The sequence below is a fragment of the Sorex fumeus genome, unplaced genomic scaffold (genome assembly GCF_029834395.1).
Source record: "Sorex fumeus unplaced genomic scaffold, SorFum_2.1 ptg000054l, whole genome shotgun sequence".
In the NCBI taxonomy this organism is placed as follows: domain Eukaryota; kingdom Metazoa; phylum Chordata; class Mammalia; order Eulipotyphla; family Soricidae; genus Sorex; species Sorex fumeus.
In genome coordinates, this window is record NW_026606111.1 from 17773672 (window position 1) to 17784228 (window position 10557).

The 10557-nt window shown below is 43.7% G+C and overlaps 1 protein-coding gene and 1 non-coding gene across 3 annotated transcripts in view; one reads left to right on the forward strand and one right to left on the reverse strand.

The window, feature by feature from the left end:
- The window catches only part of CCNC (cyclin C), a 46051-nt gene extending 40665 nt beyond the window's left edge, over nt 1-5386 (reverse strand). The window contains exon 1 of one of the 2 annotated variants that reach the window (XM_056125246.1): nt 5162-5386. In XM_056125246.1, coding sequence (XP_055981221.1) covers nt 5162-5193 — 32 coding nt within the window. In that variant the 5' untranslated portion in view covers nt 5194-5386. The remainder of the gene's footprint in view (nt 1-5161) is intronic. The other variant, XM_056125245.1, reaches the window with a different exon arrangement.
- A 4526-nt stretch (nt 5387-9912) lies between these two features.
- On the forward strand, nt 9913-10019 carry LOC130033907 (U6 spliceosomal RNA). Its single transcript, XR_008794011.1, has one exon. It is a non-coding gene; the product is annotated as a U6 spliceosomal RNA (small nuclear RNA).
- Nucleotides 10020-10557: the final 538 nt, after the last annotated feature.

Consider the following 10557-nt stretch of genomic DNA (forward strand, 5'->3'; position numbering starts at 1 on the left):
ATGATTATGAGTTGGTAGACTGGGGACCTAGAGGCAAGTCCATCCCATATTGTATTGATGATCCTGATTATGTTAAATGCCATTTTCTCCCTGCAACCAATTGGGGCCTATCACTTCTCCTTTCAACTCTTCTCATATAAAGACCCACAACCTTCTGGAATGGCATAATGGGGGATACGCACCCCCCCGCCCTCAGGCTATGTGTAATGGAACACTCTATCCAGAAACATACTGATCTATGGAAGGTGGCTGCAGCCTTAAGCCCTGGTCACTATTGGGATGGATACTTGCGTGGCTCTAAGCAGCCCAATTTTACTTATTATATCAGTTATAACTCCTCTCTCCACATGAAGGCATGTGTCAAACATCCTTTTGTGTTTGGTCGAGGCACTCTTTCTTTTGACCCTGTCAAAAAAAAGGTTTCTTGTCTTGGGCATTATTTACCTGTCTCAATTCTTCCCTCTCAGTCCAAGGTTCTTTACACAGTACAATTTTATTAAAGGCCAGATCACATATATGGCTACCAGTGAATCTGAATAGAGAAAGGCAACAAATTCCCTGGTGAAGGACTCCTGACTCAAGTGTGAAACAACTGCTCTGGCGTTCCCGACGATTCCTTGGACTCCTGATTGTAGCTATCCTGGGAATCATTGCTGTAAACACTACTGGTGCTGTTACAGGAAGAGCTCTTCAAACCTCAATCCAGATGCACAATTTCGTCAAAACATGGCAAAATGACTCTCACCACTTCTGGACAATGCAGGCTACCATCAACCATGATATTGAGCAACGACTGGACACTTTACAACAAACGGTACTCTGGTTTGAGGGGCGGGTTGTTATCTTGGAAGAACAAATAAGGCTATTTTTTGACTGAACTAGTTCTTCTTTCTGTGTGACCCCCCCCCATAGATATAATGGGTCCGCTCATACTTGGGACAAAATTAGATATCATTTTTAAGATCTGAAGGAAAATATGTCTCTAGGTACTCTTGCCCTTCAGAATGAGACTGTTCGAGTGCTTAAGGATAAACTTCCAGAAATTCAGTATGAAAACTTAGCCCAGGGTATTGTGGACTCATTACAGGGCCTTGACCCGAGGTCATGGTGGCAAAGCATTACCCACACTCTTGGTAGTGCTGGTACAGTCTTACTTATCATGTTTATTCTATTAGTTATAGGATCCTACCTCTTTCGGAAAAGACTAGCCAATACTGAGTCCATGACCTATCGGAACTATTATGATCTTTTGTAAAGGGAAAAGGGGGAGATGTTGATATGTAGCTCTAAACATTTTAGGATAGCATTGGTATGTCCTTTCTCCCTTGCCACAGGGAGCTTAGGTTTATCAGGTTATATCCATCACAGGGCTCTAGAGACACTCCCATTCCTTTGTTTATCTGTAACCTCTTCTCAGTGCTCTCCTCCCCAACCAAATAATCACCTTTTTCCCCTAATCAGATTCTGTTAACTTGTAAGGTCAGATCCTTCTAAGGACACTGAACTTGTATTGTAAGTTAAATATTGCTTTTCTCCTTCTCTTATATCTTTTATGCAGAGTTTACTTTAAGGCAATGTCCTTTTTGTATGGACACTGTCTTCCTTTTGTATGGAAGACAGTTGATATTATGCTTTTATAACTTGGGAGTTAATTGACTCCTAATAACATTCGCTCCTGGGCATCTGCTTTCTCAACTTACGCCTCAGTTGCCCTTCGTTCCTAGCACCCCAAAAGCAGGGTCCCAATGAGGGACTGAATGCAACCAGGGCAAGCTGTGAGCTATCCTGGCATCAAAAGGCCAAAGTGCCACAATACTTAACTGCAAGCTAAGAGCATGGTCATGGACAAATGCTGTCATGATCTAAAAGGTTAACAATGAGATTAGGACCCTGCTAGGGTTAGTAAAGACTAATCTGACCTGAGCACTATAGTCTGAGAGCAATAGCAAGGTGACCCCAGAAGAGCAATCTTATAAGCTTAATGCATCTCTTACTGTGTCCATACAAAATGACTAATATTAGGAATGTTTATGTTTGTTAGACAAGGAGAGGAGAAACACACCCATGGGATTCTGCTCTTGGGTGGGTCGTCTTGCTGGATGACAGTCTGTCCTAGAAGAGGCTTCCCCTGAGGGAAGGACTTTACCTCTGTTTATTGTATGACCACACCTAAGTGTAAGCCCCAACCCTCCTGCCTTGGGATTTAAGGAGGGAGTAAGAGTGGGCTCGGAGAGAGAGAAGCATGAGAATCAGGGGAGAATGTAGAGGAAATTGGAATAAACTGCAACTGACACCAAGCAGTCTGGCCCTGATTCCCTCCTTCGTCCACACATTGCCATCAGCCTCCCGGGGTAGAGGACACAGCACGAGACCATTGAGTGCAGATGGTGAGAGAACCAGCGAGGCCCTTTGTACTTTATTTTTTGAATACACCACTTAAGAGCTAAGTTCCAAACCCTTACTGTTGTTTTTTATACTTTGAATGTCATGTTGGACTTTTTAGTCATACATTACATTAGCATCAACATTCAAAAGTGACTTATTTTAGTGCTATCTTTGTTAGACTTCATCAGCATCAGCATCAGCATGTCTTCATAAAGGGAACTGAAGGGCTGGGAGACATTAGACGTTAGGGCTCAGTCCCGATAATACATAGTTTCCTACACTCACCAGGTTATGTATGGTCCTGGAGGGTGGCCTAAGTGAGAGTGGTCCCCTCATTGCATCCTAGGGTCCTAGCAAAGAACCACTAATTTGGTTAGTGGGATATTGCCAGGAGTGACCTCCTTACCACAAACCAACTAGTCAACTATGAAGATAAGGAGCTCCTCCCAATCCCACACAAAACACGAAGAGAACTGAAAAGTTCTTTCTGGGTTTGAAATATCTCTTTAAGGTATTTTTAGCTTGTAGGATAACACTGTTTTGTCCTTCCTCAGGTAGCTTAGGTTTATCAGGTCACACGCATCTAAGGACACTGAACTTGTATTGTAAGCAATGTCCTTTCTGTGTAGACACAGGGAGACAGTTAATATTATGCTTTGTAACTTGGGAGTTGATTGACTCCGAATAATATTTACTCCTGGGTATCTGCTTTCTCGACTCAGTTGCCCTTAGTTCCTAGCACCCCAAAAGCAGGGTTCTGATGAAGGACTGAATGGACCCAGGGCAAGCTGTGAGCTACCCTGGCATCGAAATGGGCCAGGCCAAAGCGCCACAATACTCAACTATAAGTTGAGGGCATGATCATGGACAAATGTTGTCATGATCCAAAGTAAGTAACAACGAGACTAGGATCCTGTTAGGGCTAGAAAGACTAACCGGGCTTGAGGACTGCGGAATGTATAATGAGATGTTTATATCTCTTACTGTGCTCACACAGAATGACATTGCTAAAAATATTAGAAGTAGATTTACTACAACTACTTAAGTAGATTACTAGCTGAGGAAAGAACACACCCTTGTTAGGATCCCACCCTTGAGCATTAGCTCTCTTATAATGGTCTCGATTTATTTTGATCTTCAAATTTATTACCTTGGAAATAACCTTAAGCTATACTGCATTTATTTACAATTCTCATTACTAATATTGTATTTATGTCAATCTTTCCTCCTTGATCCCACATTGCCTTTCAATGAATCAGTTCTTATCATCTGATTTTTTCCCTTTTAATAGATACCTATGCAATCTTTATTGTCATAAGTTTCCTTTTTAATATTTTAAAATAAGGCACCTAATTTTTATCTTTCTCAGTTATTCAAAATGGTAATTTTCTTAAACTTTGTTGTAGTCATATCCCATAGGTCATAATGTCACTTCATTGGCATTTTAGTTTACTTTTTATAACAATAAAGTATCTAGAACTCGGATTTGGGGGTTGTATTTTGATGTTGTTTTGGTCACTGTTCAATTCGCTAGCATGTACTTATTTACAGTATTATGATCAAAAGAATTGTTGTATTAAACTTCATGGAAAGTACTGTGATTCACTGTTCCAAAATCATTAATTTCATCTCCCCTACCATTTTAAGCGTTTAGGAAGATAAATCCCACAAATATTAAGAACTTTCCCTCCCTACAGTTTATAACAAGATGAAACAGAGAGCCTGAAGAGGTTTCCAAGTCCAGTGCTTATTTTCCCTCCTCTAAGGAGCTTATACACAAAAATTAGGAATCCTAGCCGACTCAAAATCTGAAATTAGTTACCTTACCAATGCACTCAGCATCAAAAGCTATGTATGCGAATGAATACACTCTTATTTTTCAGCCAGACTCATCATCCTTGAGTGGAAACCCTACCTCAAAATGCAATCCCATCTCCCAGCTTCCTAAATGCTTAAATCCGTGCATTTCGGGAGTAAAGTTTTATTACTGTAGCTCTTCACGGTCACTGATAGAAAAGCGAAGCTTTTATTCAAGGGGGGGTTTTAAAAAAAAAAAAAGGCCGAAGAAACCGGCAAAATTACTAGGATTCAGTTCTACAACAACATAAAAGGCACAAGCTTAGTACCTGTATTTGCAAACCATAACACCCAAAAGGAGAGGGGTGGGGGGAGAGGGAATGTGTCTGCCACAGAGGGGTGGGGTGGGGGAATGACAGGGGGTGGTGGGAGGGATACTGGGAACACTGGTGGAGAATGGGCACGGGTGGAGGGATGGGTCCTTGAACACTGTATGACTGAGACGCAATCATGAAAGCTTGTAAGTAAACAGTTGGCTAGCGTCCCTCCCCAGCTCCGGGTAAGCCTTTCCTCACCAGATCCCAGCCCGTCGTCACCCAGCCCCCACCCCGCTCCCACCCCGGGACCCAACTAATCTGAACCCTAGGCATAGGATTCCAGGTGATGAAATTGTCGAACGTCCCTTGCTCCGAGACCCAAGCCCCGTGCCCACGCCCGCGCCCCTCTCCGATCTTTGCCAAGCACCCACACCCAGCCCAGAGCTGAAGCGAGCGAGGGTGGTCGCCGCAGAAAAGCTCATCCCGCTTCCGGCCGCCACCGACAGACCCCCAAAGCGGCGCTCCGAGTAGGGGCCAAAATCCGAGGGGGGGGGGGGTGTAGGGGGGCGGAGTGGGGGAGGGAAGAGTCACCGCCCCGCCCCCCGCCGCCCCAAACCCACCCAAGAGCCAGCACCAAGACCGAAAGACGACAGGTCACTTACTAGTGGGAGCTCTGCCAAAAGTTTCCTGCCATGGAACACAGCTTGCCCTGACAGAAAAGCACCAGCCGGTGGACCGGCCCGCGGAGCGACCATAGACCCAGTCCGCCTGGTCCCCGCGCTCCGCGATCTGATGGCCCCGGCTCCACTGCGCGGCGGCGAGAGTGAGAGGAAGAGGATGGCGCCGTGTTCTCCCGGACGCCGACCGGCAACGCGCGGCTGTGTAAAACGCGTTCCTGGGGAATAAAGTTCCGGCCCCGCGCGCGACGGCGGAGGAAGCCGGAGAGGAGTCGGGGGTGGGGGTGGAACAGCGGTGGATGCACAGAGAGCCGAGAACGGGAAACGGGGCTCAGGCGAGCTCTCGCGAGAGCTGCGTGCCGGCTCCGGTCTGGACCCCGCGTAGGGCAGCGTCCTCGTTAGCAGAGTAGGCGTCTAAAGCGTGGTTTGTGCAGCCGGCTAGGAGGACGTTCTTTTTCTTTCTTTTTCTTTCTTTTCTTTTTTTATTTTTTTACGGGCTTCCCAGGCAGCATCATGGCATTATATTAGGTTTTCTTTTCTCTCTCTCTCTCTCTCTCTCTCTCTCTCTCTTTCTCTCTCTCTCTCTCTCTCTCTTTGCTTTTTGGGGTCACACCCAGGGATGCTCAGGGGTTACTCCTAGTTCTGCGCTCAGGAATTACTCCTGTCAGTGCTTGGGGGACCCTATGGGATGCCGGGGATTGAACCCTTGTCTGCCGCATGCAAGGCGAGGCGAACGTCCTAACCGTTGTACTGTCGCTCCAACCCCACTATGTTAAGTTTTCTGACTGAAATTATTTCTTCTGCTGCTGGAAAGAGAAAGATTATTTTGACCTCAAGGTCCTATCAAGATCTACCAGCACAAAGCCGAATGCTTCTGATGGAGTTCTTTTGGAATTCGATGCAAACATATAGAGCGGTAGTGTTCAGTGCCAGAAAGCTTCCACTCTTGAAGAATGCAAAAACCGAACCATTTCCCCCTTTATTACTTATGTGTAGACACCTGTCCCGAATAAAACTACAGCTCAAAGTGCAGTGTCTGCATTTTACAAGATGCTGTGTTTGTTTCCTGTTTCTGCTACTAAGTGTGTCGTTGTATTCGTGTGAAATCATTATTTTTCTAAATAATTGAGCTTACCTGATACTGTTCTGAACTATACCAGTATGCTTAACTTGTCTTGAAATACTTCTCTAAAAAGAAGCAAGATATTACATATGACAGGAATAGCAGATTATTTCAAAATTGAATCAATTTTATTTTAATATTTTAAAATAAAACAACTAATTTTTATCCTCAGTTATTCAGAATAGCAGTTTAAGATTTTTTAAAGTTTTTTTTAATGTAGGAGTACTGCTATTTATTCAGCCACTGATTAGCTGATTGAATTGGGCATGAACTCCACCTAACTTTTTTTTCATTTTTTTATGATTTTATTTATTGAATCACCGTGAGAGCAGTTACAAAGCTTTCGGGTTTAAGTCTCGATTATACAATGAAACACCCGTACCTTCACCAATGCTCATTCTCCACCACCAAAAACCCCAGTATACCCCCATCCTACACCCTCCCCCTACCTGTGGGGCAGATGATTTCCACATTACTCTCTTTCTCTACTTTGATCACATTCAATATTTTGACACCAAACCCACCATTTTTATTTGGGATTTTACCCCATCACTCAGATCTGCTGAAAAGGCAATAGTAGACAATTTGTTTTCTATTGCTGGTTAAAAATAACATATGATGTCACTTGGCTGCAGTAGTGGCCGTGCAATTTTGAAATTCTGAAATTTTAACACTTAAATCTGGAGGGATTTCTGCTAAAACCTGCTGAGAGAGAGAGGTACAGACTAATACAGGAGGTAAGTTACTTGCATTGCGTATGGCAGACCCAGGTTTGGTCAGGGGTTACTCCTGAGCTCCAGCACGCACGCACACACACACACACACACACACACACACGCATGCACGCACACGCGTGTGCACAGACATACCAAAATGCCCCCTTCTCCACACACAAAAAGAGACTTTATTGAAAAAATCTATTTATGCAGGCCGCAACAACTGAGAAGATGGTGGTTTAGTCTCAAATAAACATCCTTCTATGTGGTCACAAGAAGCAGTTTTTATAGAAAAGAGATAAGAGAAGCATATTTTTAGGAAGGGTGGGTTGAAGACTGGTGGGACTCAGAACAATGTCAGCTGGAACAGACAAGCTATTCTTAATTTTGGGAAAAATAATTATTTAAAATAACAGCATTTGTCTTTACAGGACATATAATAACTCGTAATGTTCTGGCTGAACAAGAAAATGCCAATTTTGATATCAGGAGACCAGATGTCTGAGGCAAAAAATGTAAGGTCTAAGTATTTGGGTTGGTTTGTTTAGGTGGATATTTGACTCTGTTCTTCATGGCTGCTCAGGTTGTCCTTTTATACGGTGGCAGAAGGAAATTGTATAGCTTTTTATAACAGGAAGATACTTTATTTCACTTCTTGGCCTGTCCTTTTTTTTTTTAATTAGTGAGACTCCATGAGGTACAGTTGTAGACTTACAAATTTTTGTGCTTGGGTTTCAATTATACAATGATCACTGGGATCCATTGTGGTGGGAAATGGGCACTCTTGGCCTGTCTTAAAGCCTTCCCTAATTCATCTACTCTGTCTAAAATTGCAAACTCTGTTCCACAAGGTCTGAAATAGAATACTAGCCTAGTGGTAGACACAAAGTTTAACATGTACACGAGGTACAAAAGATTTAATACTTACTTGTCTCTGTATCTACATTATCTGGATGATGTCAGACTGACAAAAATAACCACTCAGAGAGTTGAGGAAATTTCAACCTCTCTGAAGCAGTCTATTTATTTCCCCTTTCCTTCTCTTTGTTGTTGTGATGTCCTGGAGTCACACACTCTGTTGTATGCAAGGAAAATTACCAGTGTGCCAGGGATCACAACAGTTTTCTTTAAAAAAAAAAATTGGGGGGTATGGTGCCGCCAGCAGGTCAATCTGAACCAGTGACACAAGTGCATCAGCAGCCTCATGGCGCCTTCAGACTTCTAGAAACCCGAAAACTGCTGTGCCTTTGGCCAGAACCAAAACTTGGGGCAAAGTTTACCAAGAAAGTAAACAGCCAATAGTTAGGTATGTGGGAGACACACCCACAAACCACCTCAGGCTCAGCTATATAATTGAAGGCATGGCCTCTCTTGTTCCTGATTGAACTGTTTAATGGCCATGATCCCAGAGACTCAGAAACAAATCTCAAAAACCAACAGCTCTTGGCAGAAATGCATCTGGTCCCTGCAGTAGGCTACCAGTGCTGGGTCACCCCAGTTGGGAATAGGTTTTGTGCCTTGGTCTGTTCCCCCTGGCGACCCAGTGGCCGTCATCCTCCAGAGACCACTGGACACTCAGGTTTGGGCCCGCAGTGATGAGACACATAGGGCCTCACGGGATGGGGGTGGAGGCAGCCCTTTCCTCCCCCTCCCAAGGAGACCCACAAATGGCCTCTCTGTCTCCTGATCAAGCTGCTTAACAGCCATGATCCCAGGGACTCAGAAACAAATCTCAAAACCCAGTGGCTTTTGGTAGAAATGTGTCTGGACCGTGCAGTAGGTTGCTGTCACCGGGCCACCCCAGGGGGAAAAGGGTGCTGTCCCTCCTCCTGCTCCCCCTTGGCGGCCTGGTGGCCACCATCTTCCAGAGGCCATTGGACAGTCAGGTTTGGGCCCACAGTAATGAGACACGTGGGGCCTTAGGGGATGGGGGTGGAGCTGGCTCTTTCCTCCCTGTACCAGCGAGACCCTGAGTCGCCACCCACAAATGGCCTCTCTGGCTCCTGACCAAGCTACTTAATAGCCATGATCCCAGAGTCTCAGAAACAAATCTCAAAACCCAATGGCTTTTGGCAGAAATGCATATGGGCCACGCAGTAGGTTACTGTCCCCGGACCACCCCAGGGGAAAAAAGGGTGCTGTCCCTTTGCCTGGTCCCCATTGGCGGCCTGGTGGCCACCATCTTCCAGAGGTCATTGGACAGTGAGGTTTGGGCCCGCAGTGACAAGACATGCGGGACCTAACGGGATGGGGTGGAGCCGGCCCTTTCCTCCCCGTCCCAATGAGACCCTGAGTCGCTGCCCACAAATGGCCCCTCTGGCTCCTGATCAAGCTGCTTAATTGCCATGATCCCAGAGATTCAGGAACAGATCTCGGAACCTAGCAGGTTTTGGCAGGAAATCTCTCCAGATTTAATTGTTAAAATTTCGGAATTTCAAAATTACACAGCCACTACTGCAACTGTGCAACATCATATATTATTTATGACCAGCAATAGAAAACAAATTGTCTGCCTTTTTGGCATATCTGAGTGTTGGGGTAAAATCCCAAATAATAATGGTGGGTGTGGTGTCGAAATGTTGAATGTGATCAAAGTATAGAGAGAGTGATTTGGAAATCATCTGCCCCACAGGTAGGGAGAGGGTGTGGGATGCGGGTATACTGGGGTTTTTGGTGGTGGAGAATGGACACTGGTGAAAGTACTGGTATTTCATTGTATGACTGAGACTTAAACCCGAAAGTTTTGTAACTGCTCTCACGGTGATTCAATAAATAAAATTATAAAAAATTGGGAAAAAAAGTAAGGTGGAGTTCATGCAAAATTCAATCAGCCTAATCAGTGGCTGAATAAATAGCAGTACTCCTAAATAAAAAAATTATTAAAAATAATTTTAAAAGTGCTCGCTTCAGCAGCACATATACTAAAATTGGAATGATACAGAGAAGATTAGCATGGCCCCTGCGCAAGGATGACACGCAAATTCATGAAGCGTTCCATATTTTTAAATGATGAAAACTATACAGTTCAAATACGTCCAATCTAGGATATTAATCAAGGTATTTTAACATTATCACAGGTTATTGCCATTTCAATATGGCTACTTGCCTTTAATGATACATAAAATGTACTGATTTTAACATTTTTCATTGTGAATTAATTCATTATATATCTCAGATACCATTATTCTTTGAAAATCCATCAAGAACATAACCAGTGTAGGTATTTTAAGTGAATGAATATTTTGATTATCTTAAGCATCTGATTTCTTGAGACTGAATTTTGTTGGTGTTCAATTCTCCTTATGAGAGATATTTATAGATTAAAACTACCTTTCCAGAAAAAAAAATTTTTAATAAAATAAAAAATAAATTTAAAAAAATTTTATTTAAAGAATCATGATTTAGAGAACTATTGATAGTTGAATCTTAGGGATACAATATTCATTCTTGACCCCAGAGCATAGGGTGGAGAAGAACAATAGCAGACTTATTTACATATGTGAGAGTAGTGCTAGGCATGGAACTTACAGCCTCATGCCTGG